The 26,382-nt window shown below is 39.8% G+C and overlaps 1 protein-coding gene across 9 annotated transcripts in view; it reads left to right on the top strand.

The window, feature by feature from the left end:
* The first annotated feature begins 5,771 nt into the window (after positions 1–5,771).
* ARID4A (AT-rich interaction domain 4A) overlaps positions 5,772–26,382 on the top strand; it is a 48,061-nt gene continuing 27,450 nt past the window's right edge. For 7 of the 9 annotated variants that reach the window (XR_016467163.1, XR_016467161.1, XR_016467159.1 and 4 more), the window contains exons 1-10: positions 5,772–6,103; positions 6,635–6,700; positions 7,807–7,917; positions 10,306–10,371; positions 11,203–11,293; positions 20,512–20,591; positions 20,691–20,785; positions 21,401–21,533; positions 23,154–23,233; positions 25,060–25,136. Coding sequence is in view for 1 of the 9 variants with exons in the window: in XM_031605367.2 (XP_031461227.1) it covers positions 6,695–6,700; positions 7,807–7,917; positions 10,306–10,371; positions 11,203–11,293; positions 20,512–20,591; positions 20,691–20,785; positions 21,401–21,533; positions 23,154–23,233; positions 25,060–25,136 (739 nt within the window). In the remaining 8 variants the exon portion in view is untranslated. The remainder of the gene's footprint in view (positions 6,104–6,634; positions 6,701–7,806; positions 7,918–10,305; positions 10,372–11,202; positions 11,294–20,511; positions 20,592–20,690; positions 20,786–21,400; positions 21,534–23,153; positions 23,234–25,059; positions 25,137–26,382) is intronic. The other 2 variants (XR_016467164.1, XR_016467162.1) reach the window with 1 other exon arrangement.

Here is a 26,382-nt window from a genome sequence, read left to right as displayed (position 1 = left end):
TTTTTCTAACAGTAGGTTAAATTATAGTAGATTCACACAGAAACCAATACATACAAAAAAAAAATAAAATCAGTAATTCCTCAATTAAAACCAGGAAAAAAAATGAAAGTAAAACATGTCCTTTCTGCAAGATTTTTAGAAAAGCAGGAATCTGCTGCTTTCATTATTTGGGGCAAGACTGAGACATGTTAACAGGTTTCAGCAGACACTAGATGACTTCAACGGCATGCTTACATAGAGCACCAATTCAGCTCTCATTGTATGCATATCCACACTCTGCAAATAGTGCCACTTTTGGAAGCTCTTTTTCCCCCCAAATTCATTCCTATACGTTACAGGAATAGAAGAAACCTGAAATACTGTCTCAGGAAGAGAAATCAAAGCATAGCTTCACGTGTTCCCAGTAGGAAAGTCAGTTTAACAAGCAACTACATTCCCCAGCCAAATTAGAGTTGAAACAATACTCTCATACCAGTTTGTCACCCCGTTCTGCTTCATGCAAGGAAGAAACTGCTGTCCTCTAATAAAAGATGCCTTTCATGGATTCAGAATAGTTAGAACTTGCTAAGAAGACATGTGTTTTGTTCTGGAAATCAACAGAACACAGCTTATAACAGTGGCTCTGTTTGCAGTGCAGCTGTACTAGCAGTACACCACACAGAACTGCAGTTCCAGACAGGGAAAAAAAGAAAACAACCCACATCCCTGAAAATACAAACCTCCTGTGAGTGGTGCAGGCTTGCAACTAATTGACAGCTTAGATGTGCTAACACAGTGCCAGCTGGTCAGCTACTTCCCAAGCAGGCAGGGAATTCACTACCTGTAATAACAACCAGCAAACAAAACACAGAAATAGAAAGTAAGTTTTAAAAGAAGGCTTAAAAGTAGGAAAGAGTTCGGATGCAGTCACCAACTAAGCTGTAAATATTTTGCTAACAGCACCTGTTTGTAGCTAATAACATTTAAATCAGAAGACTGAGGGCATTAATGCCTTCAAAAATAATCAATACTGATGAACTGCAGACTTGTTGGCTGGGGCTGAAAATTAACTGGAAGTGACTGAATTAATTTAGACAAGCCAAAGCCCTAGAAGAACGAACATAACTACTGCCCTCACAAGTTTTATTTTGCTGACCATTCCTGTTTGCAGAAGTAGTTCTGCTTCCTTGTGCATGGCTGCATGCTAATAGTGGCACACACACTGCTTTCAGCAGGCTGCGTCTCTGCCCACATTCAGCTGGTGATGCTGTTCTACAGTCTGCACCTCTGGCAATTCATGATTTTAATTAACAGCTTATCAGCACTGACAAGCTTGAAAGTGACAGCTATGCTGGTGGGCAGCCCGTGTCCAAAGACTCAGCATCAGAACAGTATTTTCTTCCCCTACAAACAGGGAAATATGCACCTTATTAAAATCCAGTGTGAGCAAGCCAGTTATCAGTGTCTTAAAAAGCCTGTATATATGGAAACATGGCTCTAATCTCTATACTTTTCCTTCCATACTCTTTAAACATAGCTGTTTCTGCAAGTATTATAAGGGAAAAAAGCCTTCCAAGATACCAGCAACAGGTAGCATAAGCAAGGACTCTACAGATTGCCCATCAGAAATCACTCAGAACATTAGTTTTAAAACAAGACAACAGAAAACCCACTGCTCTGAATCTCCTAACAAGTACTGAGAAAATAATGCAACTGAAGTTGCTTTTTCAACAAAAAAACAACTCATTTTAGTTCTCCAATTGGCATCAGTGAACACCTTAGATAGGAACAGCATTAGACAGCCATTCAGTCTATATGTACACCTGAGCTGGTATCACAGGTTTCCTGCAGGATAACAGTAGTGCTGGACTGCTGCTTTCCAGCAGCACACCGAGGACAGAAGATCAGCACCCACTTCCCTAGTATGGTTGTAACAACCTCACTGTTGTCATCAAAGGAAATTCGTGGTCATGACAAGTAATACAGGAAATTAAACAGATCTGTAATTAGACCCTTTGCTAGGCAAACTTTTATATTCAGATACTTTAACAGCACATGACAAGTATGCAAAAACTGGCTTTAAAATCCAGTGTTTGATCAACAGGCACCCTTCCACAGCTGTTTTCATAACAGAAAAATAAAAATAAGTCTCTGAATACAACTCATTATGCCCAACCATGAGAATACCATATCAATCTTTAATTAAAAAAAAAGAATGTTTTATGTCTGGAATTAAAAGATGGCACAGCAAATACCAAAACATCTCCCCTGGGCTAACACAGGCTAGATTGAGAGCAGCAGTTCTATCAGCTGAGAGCTAAAACTTCTCTTGCATGAGGCTGCTAATAACAGTTCAGTTGGTGCACTGCTAGTTCCTGCACGTCTTAAAGCACACAGAACTGTAGTTAGGAACTGCAGTTGGACTGGATGTCATCTATCCAGTAAGAAGGGGACTGCTCCTCCCTGGAGGTCTCCCAAGAGCTCCATCAAGAGCTACTCAGACAAGCTAAGCATGCATCATCATTTCACTCGTGTTAGTGGAAGAAGCAACTACAGAGTGAGCACTACTGTCATGTGCAGAGCTAACAGAAAACCTGGTTCTCCTCAATATAAATATTCTGGATGTGACTCTGGGCAGCCTGGTCTGGTGGCTGGCAACCCTGCACGTAGCAGGGGGTTGAAAGTAGATGAGAATTGTGGTCTTTTTCAACACGGGCCTTTCTATGACTATGAAACATCCATGCATTACTTCACTGCTGCAAAACACACCCATACCTGCTTTACAAAGCTACTAGTAAAATTCAGGGAATAAAATGCACTAATTCAGGTTTCATAGGGGTTGCTACACTTTTCTAGCAACACTCCAGGAAGTGTCAGAAGCAGCATGCACAGTTATGTTTGAATAACAGCATCCATTTTCCTGAACACAAAGACTGGAATATGATGACAGTACTGGGGGAAGTGAGAAGTAAGCATTGTTTTTAAATATACACTTTTTATAGCTACCTCTGTTTGTACATAAATAAAATACAGAGAAATTTACTGCTGAGAGTCAGCAGTAAAGCACTGATTAAGAAAGAAGGTTTAACCTTTCATTTTTATAATCTTGCTGTTACTGACCAAGCTTTCTGTTGCCAGCTTCACATTTCTTGGGTTTTGTTGTGGTTTTTTCTCTCTCTTTATACTGGGGTACTAAAGACTTCACAATCACCTGACACCCTGCTATGAGCACACTGCAAAGAGTGAGATAGTAAAGTTCCATGGCAAGCACACACCTGATATTCATCTATATAGAAACAGCAGTTCCATGCAGACAGATTCTGCATGCAGATGTTTGCTCAGCCACTACTGGAAATATACTGCATGTTTACTGACAGAACATAAACAGCAAGGGGAAGAATATCAGAAGAGGCCAAAATAAACACTAGAAACAGGAAATAAAAGAAGCATGAAGTCTCCTGAACTACTGAAGTCTGACAAACTAACACAGTATTTTATTACACACAGAGCTCCATGTTAAAACAAGAATTGCAATCTTTAAATATTCAGTAATAAGTTATGAGACAAACTGAAATGTTAGTTTTGCAAAGATGACAAAGTAGCTCATGACAGAGCAGCTCCCAGCAGGAAATTCTGCTGCTCATTTTTTCCACTCATGACAAACTTTTCCCTGTAAGAGATCACATTCTGAAGGAAGAAGCACAACTGCAAGGATCCGATATAGACAAGCTACATTTAATGCCCATAGAAATTTAACACTGACATGCAGTGTTTCAGTACCAGAGTGTAACCCCGAGTTCTGAAGTTCACATTTCAATGAAAAGTTATTTTAAACCAAAATTAGAAGTAGTGCTTGGCTTGCCAAGAGTACAGCTTTTTCATTCCATTACAGCAAACATCATGCCCAAGTTGTATGTGAATGTTTACGCTACTTGGTGTGCTGCTTAGCTTGACATTCTTAGGTACTTTAAATGCCATAAAAGAACAAGTCACCTCTCCTGCTGACTTACTATGCAGAAAAAAAAGTAATCCTTTTGCTCATAGTAGTTAGATGAGTGATGTGCCAAGAACGTCCTGTGCCAAGAACAGCTACGCCCAGATGGACAGAATTTTTCTGCTAGAAATCAGAAACAAGACTGATTAGTTTTGTCAAGAACTCTTATTTATTGAGTGGAACTCTATTTTACACAGAGGTGCAAAGCGCGCCTCCAAAATCATAGAATGATCCAACTATTACATCCCACAGAGATACCGTAACTTGACATTCAAAGCAAGCTTTCCGAAGTTCTGAAGAGGAGCTATGAGATATAGTTTAGTGGCTTGTGGTAGCAAGGACAATGGGAGGACTGCTGGACTAGATGATCTTGTAGGTCCTTTCCAACCTTTTGATTCTATGATTTTTAAGAATTATTAACTTACTCTGCTAACTTTAATGTACTCTAAACAATTTCTTCTTCAGTTCATCCACTGCATCAACTACAACGCAGAAGTTACATCAGCATTCAAACAAGCACCCCAAACCTTTATATATACACACACACATTATTACACATCCTTGTATTTACAGTGGAGATCCAAAGGCCAGAATGCCACAGCTGTGTTCACTTCTAAACGCGTTAGAAGTATCCTGTAGTCGATAGTAAGCATTACTGGCATGCATTAATCTTACTACAGCTTATCTATGCTATTACCTCCATAAAATCCCTACTGCCATCCCTTTGCACTTCCTAGAACATCAAGTTTAACCAAAACAAACACAGGTTTGAAGCGAGGTTTAACTTACAAACCCAGGTAGCTCCTTATTGCTTTTGAAAACTTCAAAACCGCATCCACAGGTCCTTTCAACGCAAAGATAAACAAATGAAAAATACATTTCGCAGCTGAAAACGAGCTGCTGAAATCAAGCTCTCGTTATTTCGAGAAAAAACAAGGAAGCCGCACAGAGCTTAATTAAGGTTTAGGTACGAAGCCAAGCAGCAGAACCACAGCTGAAGCCCTCAGATGGCTTCAAAGCAGCATCAGCGCTGCCTGCGAGCAGTGAGCGCCTCCGAGCCCGCCGAACAGCGCGGCTCCACAGCAGGGCCGGGGCCTCTCCGCCTCCCATTGCGGGCTGACAGACCGAGCGACTCCCAGCAGTCCCTACCTGATGCCCAACGAGCCGCCTCAGCGCCTTCCCGGCCCGAGCGGTTCCGCCGAGCTCCGCCAGAGGGACCCTCCGTCACCGCTTCACTTCCGGGGCCGGCCGGGCGCGCTCCGCCATCGCGGCCGAGCGGGAGCGACCGTCACCGCCATCACTCGAAGGGCCGTGAAGGCGAAACGTCGCGCTGTCTCTCCGGAGCGCTGCAAAGGGCTCGCCGCCGGGCTTGCCGCCTCAGCGAGGGTCCGGAGCCCGGCACCGCGGCTCCCCGCCACCGCCCCGCGGGAGAAGCGCCGACCACTCCCGCCGCCTCCCCACCGCGGCCTAAAATGGGAAAGCGCCTCACACAAAATGGCGCCGGGAGGCTGACCGCCGCGCATGCGCGTCGCGCGCCCCGGCCCGCCGCCGCCGCAGGACGCCATCTCCGCCCGCGCCCCCTCTCCGCTCTTCCCCTCGTCCCCGCCCCTCCGCGTTTCTAAGAGACGGTTAGCGCCAATCGCGTCGCGCCGTTGCTCTTCCTGACCCCCGAGCTAGGCCAATCGACGCGCTCGCAGCTACATCCGGATCCAGCTCTCGCCAATCAGAGGCTCGGGAGCACTGACTTCACTTCAACCGCCGCCAATCGACAGGCGCTCCGGCGAAAAGCCAATGAAAAGTCTCCGTGGCTCTACCTGCGTCTATGTCTGACCAATAGGTTTCTCCTGGCTCTTGGCGACCAATGGGGGTGCTGTCCGCGGCGCCCAATCCGGGCGGGGCAGAGCCCCCGGGGCGTCACGAGGGGGCCAATGAGAGTTCGAGGAGGACCGATTCTGCTCAACAGCTTGTTATTGGGCTCGTCGCTGGCGATCCGCTGTGAGTCCGGGCTGAGAGGAGGGGGCGGAGCGGGGCCGCGCTCAGCGCCGCCGCTCGCGGGGCTGTCGTCGTCGCGGAGGGGGGCTGCGGCGCCGAGCCGAGCCGGGCGCTGCCCACTTCGCTGCGACTTTCCAGGTAGGAAACGGTCGAGGGCGGCTCGGCAGCCGTAACTCCGCCGCCGTCCCGGGGGAGCGCCCGGCCCCGGAGGGACGGCCTGGGGCTGAGCGGAGCGGGACGGCCGCCTCTCCCTTCCCCCAACCGCCGAGCGGGCAGCGGGAACGGGGACTCCGAACTCCGCCTCCGAGCCGCTCAGCCCCGGGTGCGCGGTGTGTGTGTGTGCGTGTGTGGGGAGGGGGGGGCGGTTTGCTCGTCCCGCTCCCCTCAGTCCCAACCCCGGCGGCCGAGGGGGGCGGGGAGGAGCGGCTCGGCGGGCCGCGGAAAGTTGCGAGGGCCGGGGAGGGGCGGGGAAGGCGGGAGGCAGGCCGGGCCCCGCCGCCCCTCCGTCAGGAGTTGCCGCCTCGGGGCCCTCCCCGCCCCGCAGCCGCCGCCGGGAGCGGGAGCAATGGCGACGTGACGCGCACCGAGCGGCCCGGGACGGGCGGAGGCTCCCGCCCGCCGCCCTCTGACGGCCGCAGACCCTCAGCCGATCCCGCTCTTGTGTTGCAGCGTTTCCCTGTCTGGCGAGGAGAAGGCTCGGAGCTGGAATCCTTCACATAACCGGGGAAAATGAAGGTAGGAACTCTTCTCTCTCCTTTTGCTTTCCTTGAGGTAATTTCGTTTTTCGCCGCTGCTCTAGCTGCAGTTGGCTGGAAATGCTCTGAGTTGCTGTCCTCGGAGTGCTGCCTTTAAATGCTTCCTGCATCAGCAGCTGCTATTGCAAGTTTGCAAAACCACAGCTTTTGTCCCGCCTGTGCTGCTGCTGGGTTTTTTTTTGTTTTTTTTTTTTTGTCAGTACAAAGACGGGGCAGTGCACAAAAGAGAGAGAAACTTTTCTTGCCTTCAATTAAACAGCAGCGAAACAGTTCCTTAATGTTGTGCGTTGATTTCCTGTCTCGATGGACGTTTTGGCGTGCTGCTTCTGGCCTTGTTTACCACTTCTCACACGCCCAGTAAAGTGAGGTTTGAAGTAATAAAGTCCAGATTAAGGAAAAGGTGAGGAGAAATAGTTCTTCCTCTTAACGAGGCAGTTCAGCTTTCGTAAAGGATTTCAAGAAAAAAAAAAATAGTAGTTAACAACTGCTCAGAAGACGAGAGTAAATCTCTCTAGAGGTCTCAGTTTAGTTAGCAGGAGAAAAACTCCTGTATATAGAATGGTATAGACGTAATTGTAGATACTGGTATGATAGCAGCCTCAAATTATCCTCCTCACCAAATTGCTTTCAACAGGAAAAAGTGCAGTTATCTTCTATGCTGCAGTTCTGCTGTTGAAAGATTTCCCTTCTTTAACTCTCTTGAGTTAATTGTCATTTTTATTGATTATTATTACCCCTTTTACAATGAGATGCTTTAATATGTCTTCAGCACCCCCAGAGCTATGCCAAGCATACCACAGAAAGTAAGAAGGTGGTTTTTTGTTGGTCCTTTACGTTGGGAGAGCAATTAGGCTGACAGAATCAGGGGTCGACCTCACTGTGTGAAGCAACACTTCCTGTAACTTGTTTCTTTATTTTTTTAAGGAGCAATCTGACGGCAGTTCTGAATACAGACGTTGTTTGTCACGTAATGATCAAGAAGTTCAGATGGAAAATCAAATGTGCAATGCTATAGCTGTAAAAAGAACTAAGAACTAAACTTTGTTCCTGTTTTCTTTTTTTTTTTTTTTTTTTGCTCCTCATTAGGCAGCAGATGAGCCTGCCTACCTGACAGTGGGAACGGATGTCAGTGCCAAGTACCGCGGTGCCTTCTGCGAGGCAAAGATTAAGACAGTGAAAAGGCTTGTGAAAGTCAAGGTAGTATGCTATAGTTTGTGCTGGCTTTGTTAAAGCACTGCGTTGAAAGAGCTGTCAGAGAAGATAAAAATCCTGAAGATTAGGGAATTTTCATTGCTTTACTGTTTGAGTTTTAAGAGCATTTGACTGTTTGTGCAGTTATGATTTTCTTGTTGTTATTTTTCCAAATCTTTGTTCAGGAGGATGCTGAAACAGAACTGGGCTTAAACATTACCTGTCTGTGCTGCTCACTTCCTGATCACAGTTGTCTCCTGTTTATGAATGCATCAGTTTCACAGCAGTCAGTTTTGAAGGTTCTCCTAGAGGCTTATGGCTTTACATGAGTAATAAGAGCAAACTCCTCAGAAGCAAAAATTCCCTTTCATTCCAATTGACAGTCAGTTTTACTTGAAAGGCTATGCTATAATGAATCAATGTAAGAACAAAAAAAAAGATGGCAAAAGAACCTTTTTAGATCAGGTTTTCGAGATGTCCAGGAGAGTATTTGTTAGTTTTCAGCATCTTGCTGCTGCTTTCAGAGCAGCATGCAAAACTGTAGCTAAGTTCCTGTGCAAGCGTAGTACTGACACTTAATATTCATTTATGTTTACAGGTCTTATTCCAAAACAAACAAAAATGAAGGTCATTATTTTACTGTTGCAGTTCTGTTGTTAATGCTAATGTGGGAAAACAAGAGTCAAAACCTAGTTAAATAAGAGTTAAGAATGCAAAGTAAATATAGATCTTAGTTTGTTCCCTTAAGTTCTTTCCACTTCTAGATAACTGTCCAGGATATGTAAATAAGGCATTAGTGACCCCCAAAACCTTGCTAAATAGAAATGAAAGCTTCTTTTTATAACTATATATCTACATTTTCATGTGCTTTAATGCTTAGATCAAGTAGAGCAAGCTGTCAGCCTCTTCAGTCACATAGGTAGAGCACATTACTTATATCAGAGTTCTTGTCATGATTTAAAAAAACAATCAATTCAGATCTTTCAGTCTTTTCTCCCGTTCTTAGTGAGTACTTTTAGAAATTTGTGCCCTTGTTTGAAATCTGTGTGAATGAGTTGCTTCCTAGAAAGCAGCGTGCTGCCCTTCCCATACTGACATCCTTCATTTTTCTATGTGTCTTTGGTCTGAGTATTAAGGCTGTTTGTAGGTGTGTGTTTCTTTTTCTCTATCAAATGATATGCTTTATTACTCCACGATAAGACCTGTAGATACACGAGGCTGCTCTGACTTGGTGACAATTCCTGTTGCTGTGTTTGAATTGTAAAAGAACAGTTGAAGTTGTAGCAGTAAGCCTGAGTTTTTAATGAAGAGTGTATGGGCACAACCCAGTGTACCTCCTAAGTCCAGAGAGTCCATCAGGCTTTTCCTGAGTAGCAGGACTACTTGTATTCATCTCAGTACTGATAGAGAATTGTAAATAAAAACTAATTGAACTGGGTTGTTATGAATTCATACTACTGCAGAGTGCCTTTCAACATGCTACTAGTTTTTATAAATGCAGCTGCAATGTAAATTGTGCTCATATGATAAAGAGAGGGGAGCACAAAAACTGGACATCTTTATTGGTGGAAAGGAAATTCCTTGGGTTTTTGATTCCTGAAAAAGGATAGGAATTTGGGAATTGTTGGTTAGTACATCCTGGTACTCAGGTAGGTCTTTTTGCTATAGAAAATGGCAGTAAAACAGTTAATCCTGCTAACATCTAAATATTCATCTTCTATATTTCTGAGCTGAGTCTGTGCAAACACAGGGATTCAACTTGCACAGGCTTATGTTCTTTCTGTGTCATCATGTTTACTCTCCCAAACAGAGGATTTTAAAGGGAAAAGTGTTTTACTTCCTCTTTTTCAACTGATCTTTGTTTTAATCACGCTTTTAGTGGTTTGCATCTTTACCATAGAAACTTTCTCCTGTTCACGTTAGCAGCAGTGGTGGTGTTGTGATCTGTTCAGTGATTTCTCAATAAGTTTTTAATACAGAAAGCATTGTGTTTTGATTGCAGTTCAGCACTCAGTGTGTTGTCAATGAAGTGCTATGGGTAAAGTAGAGAAAAAGCACATGAATCATCTGATCTCTAGGCTCAGTTCCAGGTGTACCCCAGGGTTCATCAATATCTAAACTCGCATCAAAAGCTTAAGTTCTTTTCATTGGAGCACCTGTTGTTTTATTTGCCCTCTTCTTTGACTGTAGTGTTTCAGGCTAAGTGTTCAGTGTGCTACTTGGGCCTTCCTGTGAATAAGGCCATCCACGTTGAGGGTTTTGCATTCTCAGTAACGTTTGACTGTGTTTGATGGAGAAAATGTTGATTTTCTGCTTTACTACTTCTGTTCTTAGACTTTTTATATGCCATTACAAATAAGGAATGCATAAACAACATTTATGAATGTTTTTCAGGTGGTTCTGAAGGGGGATAACTCGACTCAGTTAGTTCAAGATGATCAAGTGAAAGGACCTCTAAGAGTATGTACATTGCATGCCTCTTATTGCTTTATCTCATAGTAAATCAACAGGAGACCCATTGCTTTTGGTTGGGTTGATTCTGAATTAGTCCTAACTCTTGTAGTTTTTGGAGGCTCTTCGTGTTCTCCATGTAGCCAACAGAACTGCACATGCTGCTTTTGAAACCTGTTATAAGCAACAGAGATCCTGATTCCATGAGGGTAACTTCAAGCCTGTTAGACAGTAATAAACATGCGTGTTCTAAAAGTGTTTTTAAAGTAGTTGATGTATTTTATGTAAAAATAATGCATGTTGATTTGTGTTTTTACAATAGCTGAAAGTTGTCTGCTAAAACAGCTGCATTATAGAACACTGACTGCAAACAGACCTTTTTAGAGATCATCTTTAGTAGCTCCTGCACGAACACTATTGCGTGTTACTTAAAGTCTGATCTAGCTGATGGTACAACAATAAAGAGTAATGTTAGAAGTGTTTTAAAGTGTGAGAAACAGTAGTGACACATCAACAGTGACATAAGAGTTACTTTGATTGAATAGTTGAATATTTATTTCCAATTAGCCTTGTATTATTTCCTGTTATGGGATAAGCCATGCTGAAATTAGTTGTCCCAAGATCCTTACTGCTTTATTGTCAAACTAGAGTTCAGCTTAAGAACCTTTGTTCTTACCAGCTACGTAACTACATTTCACAAAGTAACATTTAGCTAAAATGAATCTTCAGCATTATCAAAATAAAAACCTGCCTTACTAGAAGAATTAATGCTTACGTGAGTTCCGTCTCCTTTACTTGAGTTCTGGATTATGTGTAACCTTGGGATACCCCTTTTTGCAGGTTGGTGCAATGGTTGAAACCAAAATGCCTGATGGATCCTTTCAAGAAGCTGTTATCAGCAAGTTAACAGATGCTAGTTGGTATACTGTAGGTAAGTAGCTGCATGCTTTCGTTGACAGTCTCTAATCTTTGAATAATACATTTCTAATTATAGATAATAATGTAAGTAATTATATTCTGTTTTGTAAGAGCTGAGATTTTGAAGGGAACTTTAAGTCTTCCAGATCTTGTTTCCTTAAAAATAGAATAATAATTATTTGATGTTGAAGGAGGCTGTAGCAAAGGGCTCAGCAGACAAGTTTTATTTGGCACAACATCCATATGCTGATGGTGGTTTCACTCAGTGGAATTCAGAATGGGTTTTGCAGATTTTAAGACAAACTTCAAAATAGCATTTCTGGCTGAATATTTGTGACACGTATTGACTGACTGGCTTGCAAGTGTTCATTCACTGTATGCAGTCTTATAAAAACAGCAGCAACACCCATAGCTTCTGTACATTTGGAAGTGATTCCTCTGTTTTGTGTAGAGTTGAAAGTTGAGGGTTGTGTTTTGTATGAAGTAACAGAAGAAAGGAACTTATTTTTAAAGAAATTGCCATTACACCTAAAAAGAAAAGAGGGGAGCTTTTTTTGTAACTTAAAATTAACTGTTGCCTTAAATCTTTTTCAAATAATGATTCAATCTAAAATAAAATAGAAAACAAATTTGCTTCTCCTGCAGGAGGCTGTGTTTTTTAGTTACTGACACAAACCTCAGAATGCACAATCATCAAAATGTCAGTGTTGAACAAGGATTCACTGCAAGAGAAACTTCATTATTTTGAATAAATAGAATTGCTCATTCTGATATCTAGGCTTTTCTGAAATAGCTCTGTCACTGGAACGGCCAGCAACATTCAGATACTATATAAGCAAACAATAACAACCACAGTAACTGGATCAAAAAGCAGTGCAAGTATCCAACTTGGAGGAAATGCACTATTCTTAATTGTACTGTATATTCTGCCATTCTACTCCACTATATTTGTTCTATATTTGTTTCTTCTTAGTATCCTTACATATAGACAGTTCAGGTTTATCTTCATATTTTTCAGTACCCTGCTGAAGAGTCCCATATAGCATGGGATATCAGTTTTATTTTGGTTTTGTGATGTTTGTTTGTTTTCAGATAGACAGTACTTTCAGTAGTCCAACTTTCCCTTTGCAGTAGGTGAGATTATTTAGTCTTTGATGGGATCAAGATAAGGCTGTCAATGGAAATAATTTGGAAGAGTTTATCATGAGACGTTTATTATTATTGCATGCTATAAATACAAGCTGGTTGACTTTCCAGTTGACAATGCTCACTGCTCTTTGCATTTTTATTTTTTTAATTGTCATATATTGTTAGTGAATATCAGGGAGGGCCTATTTGCTGTGCAGGTGACTAAGCACTGGCATAGGCTGCCCAGAGGTTTTGGGATTTCTTGTTTGGAGGTCTTTAAAATCCATCTGGGTACCCTGCTCTGAGTGGTCCTGGCCAGGCTGGATGTGGCTCTGGGCAGCCTGGTCTGCTGGTTGGTGACCCTGCACACAGCAGGGGGTTGGAACTGGATGAGCACTGTGGTCCTTTTCAAACCAAGCCATTCTATGACCTCCAGAGCTCCTTTCCAACCTTAACTATTTTGTGATCCTGTGATTATTTTTTTTTTCCTTTCAAGGATATACATTGCTCTAGAATTCTAGATTAAGCTGTAAAGTTGTGGTACTCAGGTGGAAAAGGCAAACTTATTTCTAAGACCTTTTGGCCTTACACTACAATGTAACATACTTGATGACCCCTACTACCTTTTTTTATCTTTAGACAGATAGAAGAAAATAAAGTTGCATGTTTTTTCATATGCAGGTTTATTAAGGCTGCTAGGAGTTTGCAGAACTTTGGAGCTGCTGGGAATGAGAGGGGGTTTAAGTAATTCCATGTTAAGTCAGTGTGTAGTGTGGCATATAGGGTATCTGTACCCATACATCTGAAAATACAATTGAAACACGCTGGAATTGCATTTAGATCTTACTGAAATTGTCATGAGTAGTACATGGTGTTGTATTTATTGATACTGAAAGCAGAGGTAATGTTGACCAACGTAAGCAGATTGAGAATTTTGTATCTTCATAACTTGGCTATTTAACTTGGATAATTGTGGAAATGCTTTAGCTTGAGTACAGAAATGTCAGAGTGTGAGAAATCAGCCTTATTTTTTAGCCTGCTTCTCCCATTGTAACTTTGTAGAAAGCTTTGGAGAAGTATGGAGTGTGTGTTTATGTTGCTGTCAAGTAAACAAGAGTTGAATTTGTTCCCCTTTAATAGATGGTGGCTGTGCTCCTTGGCAGTCTTATTGACTGATTCAGTCAAAGCTAAAAAGTTGAAAGGGAAGTGGATTAAACAGCTTTTCCAGTTCTGAAATGTTTTCCTGAACTGTGGTCAGGCTTGAGTTGGAAAGCACAAGAGAAAGCTTGCTTTTAGTATGTGCTTTTCCTGTACCATTTAATTTCTGTTTTATGGATCATCACCTCTTTGTGATTTAAAGCTATGACCAATAAGGTAGAGAGATCATTAATATATGTGGGTTAATAAATAAATAATAATTTCCTTTTGTCACCAGCATAACAGATGCACAAAATCTCTTCTAACATTAGTTCTGCCTGTTAGTGGTGTTCATCTGCCCCAAATAAGTAAGGATCTCTTTTTTTTTAATGGTAGCTGCTCTGAAATGGCTATTTCACCTGTTATCACATATAGTAATGGTGGTGTTGTAGAATTTAGTCGTGTTGAAATTTTCAACTGAAGCATTTGAAATGCCTTCAAAAATCTCTGAGTGCATGAGTAGGTGAGGAGACACAGCTGTTGGGGGTGAAGACTTAACAAAGGCTGGAAAACTGAGTTGCACAACTCAGCCTCTGCTCGATGGAATCTATAGAGAGATGACAGGGCTAGCAGTGTGAGTTTTTCGGGTAACAAATGGCTCAGTTGAGTTTTTAGTCTTTTAAAACTTAATTATTTTAAATGAACTTGCAATTTTTTGAAGTGCTGCATTGATGCTTTTGAAGTGCTGGATATATTGCTAAGTGATAATTACCTAGCATTAGAGCAGTCTGTCAGATCTGTTTTCAGCTGAGCCACGTTTGAATTACTGCTAACTTAGTGTACACCCACCTGATTCTCTGTTAATTTGTAAAACAGGTCAAACATCACACTGCACATAGTTATATTTTCCTTCTGTAATCTTTTCTGGAGTTTTACTACCGTTACCAGAATATCACAGAACAGAAATCCTTGTGTATAAGTTTAAGGAAACACTTTTGTAGAACTTCTTTTCAAAGCTGCAAGCAGCGTAGTGTCTACATAAAAGTACAAAACTGTATTTCAGTTCTTCAGTCTGAAGAGTTGCTGTTAAATCAGTCTCTTTTCTTGCCTCATCAAAACAAGTATCATCTTCCTTTTGATAATACCAGTAACCTGCATGTGCTTAGGTCTCTTGTTGAAGATTTGCAATTTAACCACTGCCACAGCTTTCAATGAAAGTAAAACCAGACCAAATACATTGAGCCTTGCGTCATGTCTTTTGAAAGATAAAATGATGGAAAAGTCTTTCTAAAGAAGGAGAAGACAAACAGCTAGCTTTAATCATTTTACCTCTGAAATGTAAGGAAAATACAGAAATTAAAAGCATTGATGAGCACTTGTGGTTTCTAGTAGACCTTGCTGTCACAGTAGTGCTTTTTATACCATTTGGAGTGAAAAGGAGTGTGGTTTTTTATATCCTTGAGAAATATGGCTTTCAGGCTTTTATGTAAGGCATCTTTTTAAAAATTATCTTGAAATGGTAGAATATTTTAGTATAAATAGTAATTAATTTTGCTCATTCTTTTAAATGCTGTGTGAATCTGCAAAGCCAAAAGAGTTTCCCATTTTGGCTCTGATGCAGAGCTGTACATCAGTGTGGCCTATCTGGTTGTGCTTGTGGACCAAACACCACTTGGGGGACCTCTGTGAGCCCCCTACCCTTGCTTGGGCTGCCCTGCAGATTCACATGGGGTAACTTCTTCCTCTCTTGTGGTCACTGGGACATTTTGCAGGGAATGCTGTTATCTGAGTGTGTGGGCTGGGGGTTGATAACCTGACTGCTCATCCCTATGCAAGGTGAAGTTTGAGTGGGCTGGGTTGTTGTGGAAATGAGGTCTTGGCAACAGGTTGTGTCACTTTGGTGTATCATGTTTAGGAAGTGTTGGGTAGCACATGCCTTATTCCTGTCTGGAGGGTGATAGAAGCTATCAGTCACTAGACTTCATCCATTCCAGAGGCTTGCCAGTTTGTCTTTTCATAATGTCTATAGAAGGCTTTTTGTAGTACGTGCAAGGCAGGAGTCATGTTTGTGTGGCTGGTTGGACCAGTTCTTCTTCCCAGCATCCTGTTGAGTTGTACAGCCCAGAAGCATCGCTTCATCTTCTGGCTATGCGTGCGTCACCCAGGAATCCTAAAGGACAAGTGTGGCAGGGGATGTGTCCAGTCACCCCAACTTCACTGGTGCTACAATCCTCCCTGACCCACCACCACTTTCTTCTTTTCGTCTCCAAAACGTTGCTTGCTTGGATTTTGAAGAAATCCCATATTTACCAGAATCCCTCCACGGGGCGTGTCGTGGATTAAGTGTGTCTGCAGCACACACAGAGCTGTGCCATAGCTGTGTTGTTTGCTTTCTGAAGAATCTGGGAAATAAAAGAGCAGCACAGCATTTTGTGCTCCAGCACCTGCAGGTAGAGAAGCATGTGTAGGAGGGAAAGTATAGCAAGTGAGCCTTGTTACAACTCATGGCATGGAACCTTTGCTTGTAAACCATCTTTGTTACAATGTGGACAGTGCCTTATAAAAAAGTTATTGTGTATAAATAATACTGTAGAGGTACAATACAGTAATACTGTACATTTTGCTAAATGCAGGGAGGTGGTTTTTTTCCTTCCAAATCTATGTAACGATAGTAAGATTACTGTAACATCTCAGAAAAAAGGCTTTCAGGCAGTAGGTTCTTATAAGATGATAGCCTTATATAGGAGGAGTCTCAAGATTTATTCTTTCGTGCTTTCAGGGATCTTTCATACATACCTGAGCAGAGGAACAGTTCCTCTAGAGTTATTTTCTTTTTCTAAAATACAACACATCACTGAATTGTGTGATCTCTGGAGTAGCACAATCCATTGCAGCATCTTGTTACAACGATGAATCAGTGATTAGTGCAGTTCTTATCTGCAAGGTTATTCAACAAGTGCAGCCTGAATCCTGGTACTTTCTATATTGTTTCCACAGTTGAAAAACAAAAAGCTAAACAGCTTTCACACGTTCATAGATGCATTCATGGGTAGCATCTCTGATAGCTCACAAATTACAGCTTAGGCACCTAGTGAAACGGTGACACAGTTTTTACTTGTTGGCACATACTTCATTGTCTTGGTAGGTTTAGAAAACTTTGAATAGGAAGAGTAATAAAATAAAAATGTTTGCTTGCTATGCAGTGTGGAATCTCTCCTCTTTTGAGCAAGGACAGTAACCTAACTTGTTGGATTTGAAGTTAGCAAGCAGATGCAGCCTGGAGGATTGCTTTCCATATTCACTTGCATGTTACAAAACTGCCTTGTTCTGTTAAGTCTGATTGCTGTGTATTCAAGTAAAGTAACAATTTCAAGTATGTTGTCACTGCTCTCCTGCTTTGTTCTCCTTTTTTCTTTTTTCTTTTTTTTCCCTAATCTTGTGATATATATAAATAAGATATTTATAAGATGACTGATCTGCAGTAGCTTGAGGTGAGTTTCTCCCTAGTTTTTAAGCACTATTTGGATTAGTTGGCTTTTTAATATTTCCTTTATAACCAAATGAGAATGGATGTTGAGATAGTGTTTTTGTGAGGGCAGGGTTAGGATTAGTGTTGCTGTTGTTAATAGCTTATAGAGACATGCATGGGCCTGCTGCAGCCAGGGAATGGAGGATAACTGCTAATCCATGGCGAGTGGAAAGCTGCACTGTTTAATGCATGTTTGATGGACTCCATTTTTAAGAGAGAATTTTTGAGATATTTGTTTTCTTAGCTTTCTGAAAGTATTGCAATGATTCCCAATGGAGAATTTTGTTTTTCTGTCATAGCTTTGGTTTGCCTAAGCTTCCGTGAACAGAAGTGCACCCACTTCTGTTTGTTACCTGTTGTTACTGACAAGGCTGGGTTGCAGTGAAAGTCTGAAATTTTCCATTTTGTTGCCACTGTTTAACAATGCTGTATATGGAACATACTGAGCTCCATATAGGGCATTCTTGGGAATTGAATGAGAACAAACAGTATAGAGACTGTTCCTCCAGGCTGTGCTGCTTAGTCATCTTTCTTCTCCTTCTGTCAGTGTTCTTGGTTAAATAACACGCCTTGGAAGAAAGGCCTCTGGCCAGCTTTTTCTCCTGTCATTCCTACTTTGTCAGATTGACTCTTAAATAGTAGAGTTAGTTTCCTGGCTAGGAGGTATTGCTCTCTTCCCAGAAGTATTTGCTGGAGCAGCCAGCTGGGAAATGGCTGTTGCCCCAGTGAGTATGTGCACGCTTCAGGGTTAGGCAGCAGTGGCACATAAAGGGCTTCTGCTTCTTTAGAGAGACAGAATTTTAAGTTCCTCTTCTATGATAAATATTGTGACACTGTGAATGCATCTTTCGATGGCTGAATTACGTGGGTATGAGAGAGCTCTCCCTGTCTTCCATCCCCATTTCCTTTCCTCCTTCATATAGCTGACTCTGTTTAGCAGCCTTCCTTAAGGAATACAGCATGTAAGAATTTCTGCTGTCAGAGAATTTGGAGGTGTAACAATGACCTGTTTGGGAAACAGTAAAGCAATTCATGTAAGTTGTTCAACATCAGTTCAACAGTTTTTATCTCTTTGTTAGTATCAAGCATTTTACCTAAACAGTTATACTTCTGAATATAGGCAAAGAGGAATGAATATGCAGTTTTAATTTAAGAACCTATTTTGTTCTTCTGCCATGACTGATATCATACTATTGATGTAGTGCATAGACAAAATTCTGCTATCTGCTCTGATCTACTGCTTATATCTCTTAAATCCATAATGTATAATACTGTTATGGTGAAAAGTCATTCTCTTAAAGCCTTTAGGACTTGCATGTAAAAGTTGTGCATGGGGTGGAGGCAATATGAGCAGTATCTTTTGTGAAGTAGTTTTTTCAGAAAAAGGCAACTGAGATGGAAACACGAGGCCTACTTAGCTTTAGGAAGGTGTATGTCTGAAAAGGTGCTAACAGTATCATTGCATATTTCTGGTTAAGTCAGATTCCTTCCAAGTGGAGGAGTTGTATTTGCCTGTGGAGGTGAGATATCAACTTACAAAGATGATACTTCTGGAAGTAGGGATAAAGTAGACTGATTGTACTTTTTCTTTACTGCCAAGTATCAGATCCTATTTGCTGTCTCCAATAAAGTTACCTATTGCTAATCACCAGCCTTCTGTTCCCTAAAATCATGTTTGTGAAATATGAATACTTCAGTTCTGAACGTGTTTAGTAAAGCATAATGACGATGATCTGCTTTTAAAACTCTTCAGAACTATGAGAAATTGCGAGCATTTGTAGGGTCCCTGAAAGTATACCACTGTAATATTACTATCAATGTATGAATAATATGTACAGATTGGGTGGTAGTTAAAGATCAAAGGGCTGAAACGTATATAAAAATGTAAACATCTCATACACTGTTGAGGGGGAGACCTCATAATTCAGTGCAAAGTGCATCAGTGCTGGCTTCCTTCAGCTGTCAGCCAAACCAAAGGATTTTGAGAGTATTGTATTGACACTGAGATTGACAGATCTTTGTGGTATTCATATTTTAAAGGTTATTGGCTAATATGGCTAATTAGGCATATATCTCTCTGCTTTTCTTAAAATGTTAGGGTTCAGGAGGGGTGGAAGAGTGATTTGCTTCCTGTGTACTACATAATGACATAAGCCATTAAGATAATTCAGTACTGCAATGTACTGCAGCACTATCTCCACTCTGAAATTCTAAGAATCTCAATGCTTATCTTACCAAGCTTAATTAAGTTTGTATTCATATGTTATTATGTAGCTGTTACTGCAGTATTATTCCAGTCTAAGGTTTTAATCTAGTACTGAGAATATGACCATTCTATTCTGTTGACAAGTGAGATAAACGCTTTTCTTGCTGTAACTAAGCTGTATTTTTGCTAACAAATCATGTAATTTCATATTTTTGCTAGCTCATGGTTTTTTTTTTTTAATAGAAGCATGCCAAAATTACTGCATTGATAAACGCAACACTCTTTACACTTTCTTAATTTAAAAAAAAAAAAAAAAAGTTACTGGACAAAGCACATTTCAAGTAGTTTAAATATAGAATACTATACTGTCCTTTGACCCATACAAACAAATTTTTAACTTACTGGACTGACTGCAGCCACCTGGTCTCTACTCACTGAAAAGAGCCCATTCTTATGGCTCAGGCAGAACGTGGGAAACCAGGATTGCCAGAATATTGTGTGTTCCTTAAAATTCAAGCTATTTCTGTGACATACTTTAGATAAAAGGAATATCGTTGCTTACTTCAAACTGTAGGTACCAATACATTTAAAATAAAATTCAGCAAGTGGAGAAACTAGTAACTTTTCTTTCCTTATCTTAATGGAAATCTTGGTGAAATTGTTTTAAAATGACTGAAGAGTAGATATTTCTCAGGCAAAACTTACAGTGAACTCAGAGTGTCCCAGACTTCTTCAGCTGAATGTTGGAAACTGATGGAACTTTCTTTTGGCTTACCCTTAACATCTTTATTTGTCTGCTAACTCTTCATTCTGAGTTCTGTGCAGCAAGAGAAAGAGAATTAAAAGGCAAAATGAGTAAGGAATAAATGAATAGTTTAAAAACAAGAACAACAAAAAAGAAAGAGCACTTAGATAATAGTAACTGGTATATAGTCAGTAACTGTGGTTTGAAGAAGTGCAATGTATTGATAAAGTGGATGTCTATATTAGATTGAAGCTACAGCTCCCAAAAACCTTAGTGGGCACTGATGTGAGTTTGAGTGAAATTATTACCCCTCCTTAGGCTGAATCTTGAATACTTCCCTTCGGTTTGTGAACCAAGTAAATGTCAAAGTTGAAGGTCTTTGAAATCGTGTTTTAGAGAGTGTTCTAAATTGCATGATGAACAGTAGACTTGTTTTGTCAGTTTGGGATCATTTTCTGCCAACATGTTTTCTTGCTTTCATTCTAGTTTTCGATGACGGTGATGAAAGGACCTTGAGACGAACTTCATTATGCTTGAAGGGAGAAAGGCACTTTGCAGAAAGTGAGGTAAGATGATGGACGTACCTTCTACTATCCAGTTTTCAATGTTAATTTTTTTCATAAAAGAAACTGCAAATTAATTTTGTTTTTTCTTTGTTCACACAGACACTTGATCAGCTGCCACTAACCAACCCAGAGCACTTTGGAACTCCAGTTATTGGGAAGAAATCTAATAGAGGAAGGAGATCATCTCTTCCTGTGTGAGTTTTGTTAGTGCTCTGTTCCTTTACTTTAGTGTCCTTTGCTAAAACTGTAGTCCAGTTAAAGCTGTAACAGCCTGGATGGTTTATCATGTGAGCTGCATACACAGATTATGGACTGAGAAGTTCAGTTTATGCAGACTTCTTCCTGTTTTAGCAGTAGTATGAAACTGATGTTCTATTGTTGCTGTTTTTGTCCCTTGTAGTAGCCTTAAGGATGTTCATACTCCTTTCACATAATACGAAGTCATGTCAGGAAATGTAGGATTTTTAAGCTGCTTTATAATGCAGGAAAAAAGGTGCTTTTAAATTTTAAGGGTGGAGATTCTTTCTCTTTGTTTCATGTCGGTGCACAATCAAATGCTGATTTACATCTCCAATTTCAACATGATGCTTTGGTAAAATGCTACTGTTTGGACAGAATTTCTTCAAGAGTCCTTTAAATCAGTGCATTTATTATTTAGGAGTATTTCCAGCAATTTCAGTTCTTAAAATTATAATTTTGTTTTTCTGCAAGGACTCAGAAATAAGAAATATCTGGCTGTAAAGTATTTTTGCTTTCAAATATTAACCTCAAGTGAAAACTTTAAAATACTGTATGTTTTAATAATTCAGAACTGAAGATGAAAAGGAAGAAGAAAGTAGTGAAGAAGAGGATGAAGATAAAAGGCGTCTCAATGATGAACTGCTTGGCAAAGTTGTGAGTGTGACTTGTAATTCTGAGAAGGCAGACTGGTATCCAGCTTTGGTAAGTTATTTAAAAAATTGAAATGTTTAATTTCACACTACTATTTGTTTGATTTTGGACAAGAATATAATCCAATTTGTTGCACTGTTCCTATAACAGTTTTCTTGGTTTGGACAGTTTGCACACTTCTGCAGCAAAGTTGTGAATGCAGTCAGGCCAGCTGTGCTGCCCATATCCTCTAAAAATCCAAATATTCTACAGTGTCTGTGAACAATAGGAGAACAACAATGAATATTTGTGTATAACTTACAGTTTAATGGCTTTTAAGTCAGTCAAAACTGTACATGAAATGATTGGTATGCAGTGAATTTTTTCTTGCTGTTTAATGATTGCCTTTTTCCTTAGGCTTTCAGGTTTAAGAAGTACTAGTTTCTATCATGCATACATATACATGAAATGGCCAGCTCATTTAGCAGTAGACTGGCTACTATTTTCATTTGACTGCATTGATTGATCTTGTTACCTTTTCTAACAATAAATATTGACTAAATTCAAGTGCCTTTGCTTGTACTGTAAGGGCAGATCCTCTGTAAGCCCCAAACATTTTATAGATACACATAAAAAGTTTTTTTTTTCTTGAGTAGACTTTTCTAATAGTGTTAGACAAGTTTAATATGCATCTTCTGTCACTCAAAAAAGATGTGATTGTTGCTTGGAGCATTGAACAGATGGACAGATTTTGTTCACAGAGTTTTGCAGATGCCATTTAATACAGGGTGCACAGTTGACTCTGAGTTCACAGCTGTACCTCAATTTAAAATGTGAAATGTGGTGCTGCAATATGTTTTCTGATTGCTGCATATTGCTTTATGAATGGCAGATTTGAACTTTCCTTGGTTCCAGGTAGGGGATTACCTTCCTTAGTGGCTGTGTACCTCTCTGTGAGCTGAGAAGCTGTAATGTCTTTTTGTCTGTCTGCTTTGTCTGAACGGGGTGGTCCACCTTCCACTGAATTCTGGTAGATCCAGGAGTTTATCTGCATTCAGTGTGTTTTTGTCCACATGTGTGGTCTGGTATAAGATGTAAATTTGTTTGTGGCAATACAAATACTGCAAATAAATTTATAGCACCTTTTATACTGCTGGAGATAATACTGCTGTAAAGAAGAAGTAGTAGTAAAGAATTCACTGGAATCTGTACTGGTTTTTATTACCTGCATCTCAAAAAAAAACAAAAACAACCAACAACCTACTTATCTCTTAGGCTGAATGCCTCAGATCAGAATTTGATATAAAGTAAAATAGCCCTGTAACTCTTTTTGTTGTTGTTTTGAATAGTTGCTGCAAGCAGTTCTTCTATGAACAGGAGAAAAAACTGAGTGCATGAATAGGACAACGCAGTGTCAGCTCTGTAGAGGAGTAGTTTGAGTTTACAAATGAAATAGTAAACTTTTCCAGCTTGTACATGACAAGTAGAGTAAATAGCTTGAGATAAACTGCTTCTTGAAATTTGTTATTTTTAGCCCTGCTAATATCAAGTGGAGTATGTTTCTATTCTCAGAACTGAAAATTATGCTAGGAGAAAGAAGGAAGCAGCTATTTTCCTGCTGTCATTCCTTTCAAGATAAGCTATTTCATTTTCTTTTCTGCTTAAAAAAAAATGTTTTATTTGAAACTTCAGGTTGTTTCTCCCAGCTGTAATGATGACGTCACAGTGAAAAAGGACCAGTGTTTAGTCCGATCCTTTGCAGATTCCAAATTGTAAGTAACAGCTTACCTTTATTAGACTTATTACTTTTTCATTCTTTTCCTATAAAAGATCTTGCTTCTGGAGATGTTAACAGCTTTTTTCAAAAGTGGAAGGTCCAACTTTGTGTTGTTGCTTGTATACAGCTGCTGTTCCTTTGAGATGAAAAGTGCAAACACAAGGTTCTTCACACTTAGGAAGGAGGCTTGCAGTATTGTACGTTTTGAGTAACATGCTTAGTTATTGCTTAGTTCCAATTTAAGGGAATTTATATATATGTTTTTTAACCTTTGTCATTCATAGTTCAATTTCAACTAATTTCTTCTTTATGCTCTCCCTGCTTTCCCCTTTATGTTGTATTTGTACTGTGGATTGGTACAGAATTCGGTGTCTTCAGAGAGGGAAAAAGAAGTCAGCAACTTCAAAAAACAAACAAACAGCTAGATGTTAACTTCTGGTCATTCCTGTTCTGTAAAGTGTGTTTCAGTTTCAAGAAATATCATTAATGTCTTAACTCTTACAACTGTCACGTGTGTCTTTTGCAGTAGTTTCAATACCTGATTGACCCATTACCTCGTGTGCCCAGATGTCATTGCTGTTTAAATAGCAAAGTTTAAAAAGTATTTAATCTACTTCTGAATTTTAAGTGGATGTAAATTAACTGTTTGATTAAAATATTAATAGAATCTTAATGAAGAGTTCTGGGAAAAGAAAGGTCTTTTAACCTTTTCTTTCCTGCCCCCACATCCCCTTGAAAAAACTGTGAGTGGGTGAGTGGATGGTGGGAGAGAGAGACGTATGTTACTTAAGGAAAAGTGCATTCAGAAAAATACCAAGACTGTTTGTGACATTTGTTTCCCCTTATTTGTCTTTTCTCATGCACTTCTAGTGCTTCTGTCTCTAACCAGAAACATCCTTGGTGAAGGCCACCTGACACTCTTCTTCCTCACTTTTGTGATTCCTAATAACCACAGTGTTCACTCAGGCACGAGTATTTGGTCACTGAAACACATTTCAGGTAGCAGAAGGCTGCATTCAATTTTGCTTCTTAATGTAGACACATCATCAGCCTGCTAGATTAGTTTGGCTTTGAATACTGAAGGTACAATGTTGTTGGAAAAACATGCAGCCTTGCTCTGTTTTACTCTTTTTTTTTTTCCCCATAGTATTATGGCTTTAACTTCAGAAAATGGCAACCTCCAATTCCTGAGGTTTTACTCCACTTTTTCTGAATATAATGAAAGAAGAAAAAAAAAAACTTATTGTAATAACTCACTTGTAAGGCTTTCCTTGCAGGTTGGTTAGTATTTCTATTGTAGTAATTCAGTAACTGAGTAGTTTTTATAACTTTAGAACAGAGCAATTTCCATATATTTTGCTATGAGGACAGTTTGTCAGCAGTGTATCAATGCAGATGTGTGAGTTCTGTGCTAGTGGAAATGTGTTTTGAAAATAGAATGCTTGTTTCCTTTTAACTCATTGCTGTTCTGGGTAGCAGCTATTGATTGGTGTCTTTTGTATGTAGAAAATGTCTTTGGCCTTTGTAGAGTATCTCAACTTTGCAAATGTGTGCAGGCTGAACATTTGACATACAGAAACTGTACACATTTTTCTTAATTATAAGGATTCTTTCACTGTCTGAATTTCAGACATGAATATTGGGAACTTATTCTTGTTCTAAATCTTGTACTAGGGCCCACAGTAACAAATGCCTTACACATTTACTTGGAGCTTGAAACTGAATAAGAAATACTAGAATTTTTAGAAGTCTCTGTTTGTATGGGTCAAATACTTGTTTTACTGCATTATAAAAATAACAGAACTTTCTTCTTTTTTTCAGTTACTCAGTAGCAAGAAAAGACATTAAAGAAGTAGATGCTCTAAACTTACCAAAATCAGAGTCCTCCCCTAAAAAAGGTAAATTTGAGTAAATTGTAGGTGTTTTAAAAAGGTAGACTTAAGACAGTAGTAATGTTAACTTTTGCAGAGTAACAACTGCATGTTGGTTTGAACTGAATGCTCCTGGTCATCTATTCTGCAAACAGCTTTAAATGTGATAAATTAGAGAGGCTTTGGATACAACTGCCTAATTAATAACATAGCAACTAATAGAAGTGTTGCTTATTTGCTTTTGTTTCCTTCCTTCATTCCACTCCAAATTTATGCAAATTAAAAAGGTGATTTTGAAGGTGCAGTGTTTGAAATGTCATTGAACAATGGCATATAGAGTCACCTCTCCAGAACCAATGTTTTACGCTGTAGCTGGAACACTTCTTGTCTTTAAATGAAAAGTAACCAGAGATGGAAGTGTAACCTTTAATAGAATAGCTTATGTCAATAGCCTGAAACTAATGTTTGAATGAAGAGTATAATTACAGAGGTTTATTTTCTGAATGGAAGATGTGTCTGCAGTATTTGTGTTTTTCCTGAGCTTGTGGAAGGCCAGTTTCTCACCTTAATGTAAATCTTAAACTTCTAGTGCTGTTCATCCCAGTCAAAACATACCATTTTTAAAGGAGAAACATTCTTCTAAGATTTATTAAAAAACAAATACACAAATGAGAAAAACCACCACCAAGAGTTTCTTCATTTTGAGTAAAGGTGTGGAACAGCTTCTTTACAAGTGAGGTCTTAATGTAATGCAAGTAAGACAGCTTGAGGTGGTTTTGATTTAAGATTTCCCATGTGCTTTCTTCTTATTAATTATTTCAGAGTACAGGAACTCTACCAGCAGTTATTAGCTGCTGGTGCTTTATTATCTCTTGCAAAGATTTGAATGATTCATTGCAGTATGTCCCTCTTTTGGGTAATCTTCTGATTCCTCTTTGTTGAAGAAAAATAATTTGAGGTATTCCTGCTGTACAAGCATGACTTCTCCCCATACCATCACTCCCTTATTCATTAGAGTGGTTCTCTTATGTTCCAGACATGAATGGGACAGAATCTCCTTAAGCAGGTGTGGGGTTTTTTTGTTTGTTTGTTTGTTTTTACAATCTAAACTTTAAGGCGTGAAGATCTCTTGAAAAGAACAAAGAAATCCATGGTATCTTAACTGTGTTTGTTTGTTTTTAACTCGTTTTACTGCAGTATTTGCCACTTTCATACAGAAACAAAACAGCTTTGCAGTTGCATGGAAAATATGAATAAGTAAAGGTCTTTGATG

Source organism: Phasianus colchicus, chromosome 5, assembly GCF_987193195.1.
Source record: "Phasianus colchicus chromosome 5, bPhaCol1.hap1.1, whole genome shotgun sequence".
Taxonomy (NCBI): Eukaryota; Metazoa; Chordata; class Aves; order Galliformes; family Phasianidae; genus Phasianus; species Phasianus colchicus.
Note: the sequence above shows the minus strand (reverse complement) of the source record. Positions and strands in the feature narration are given on the sequence as shown.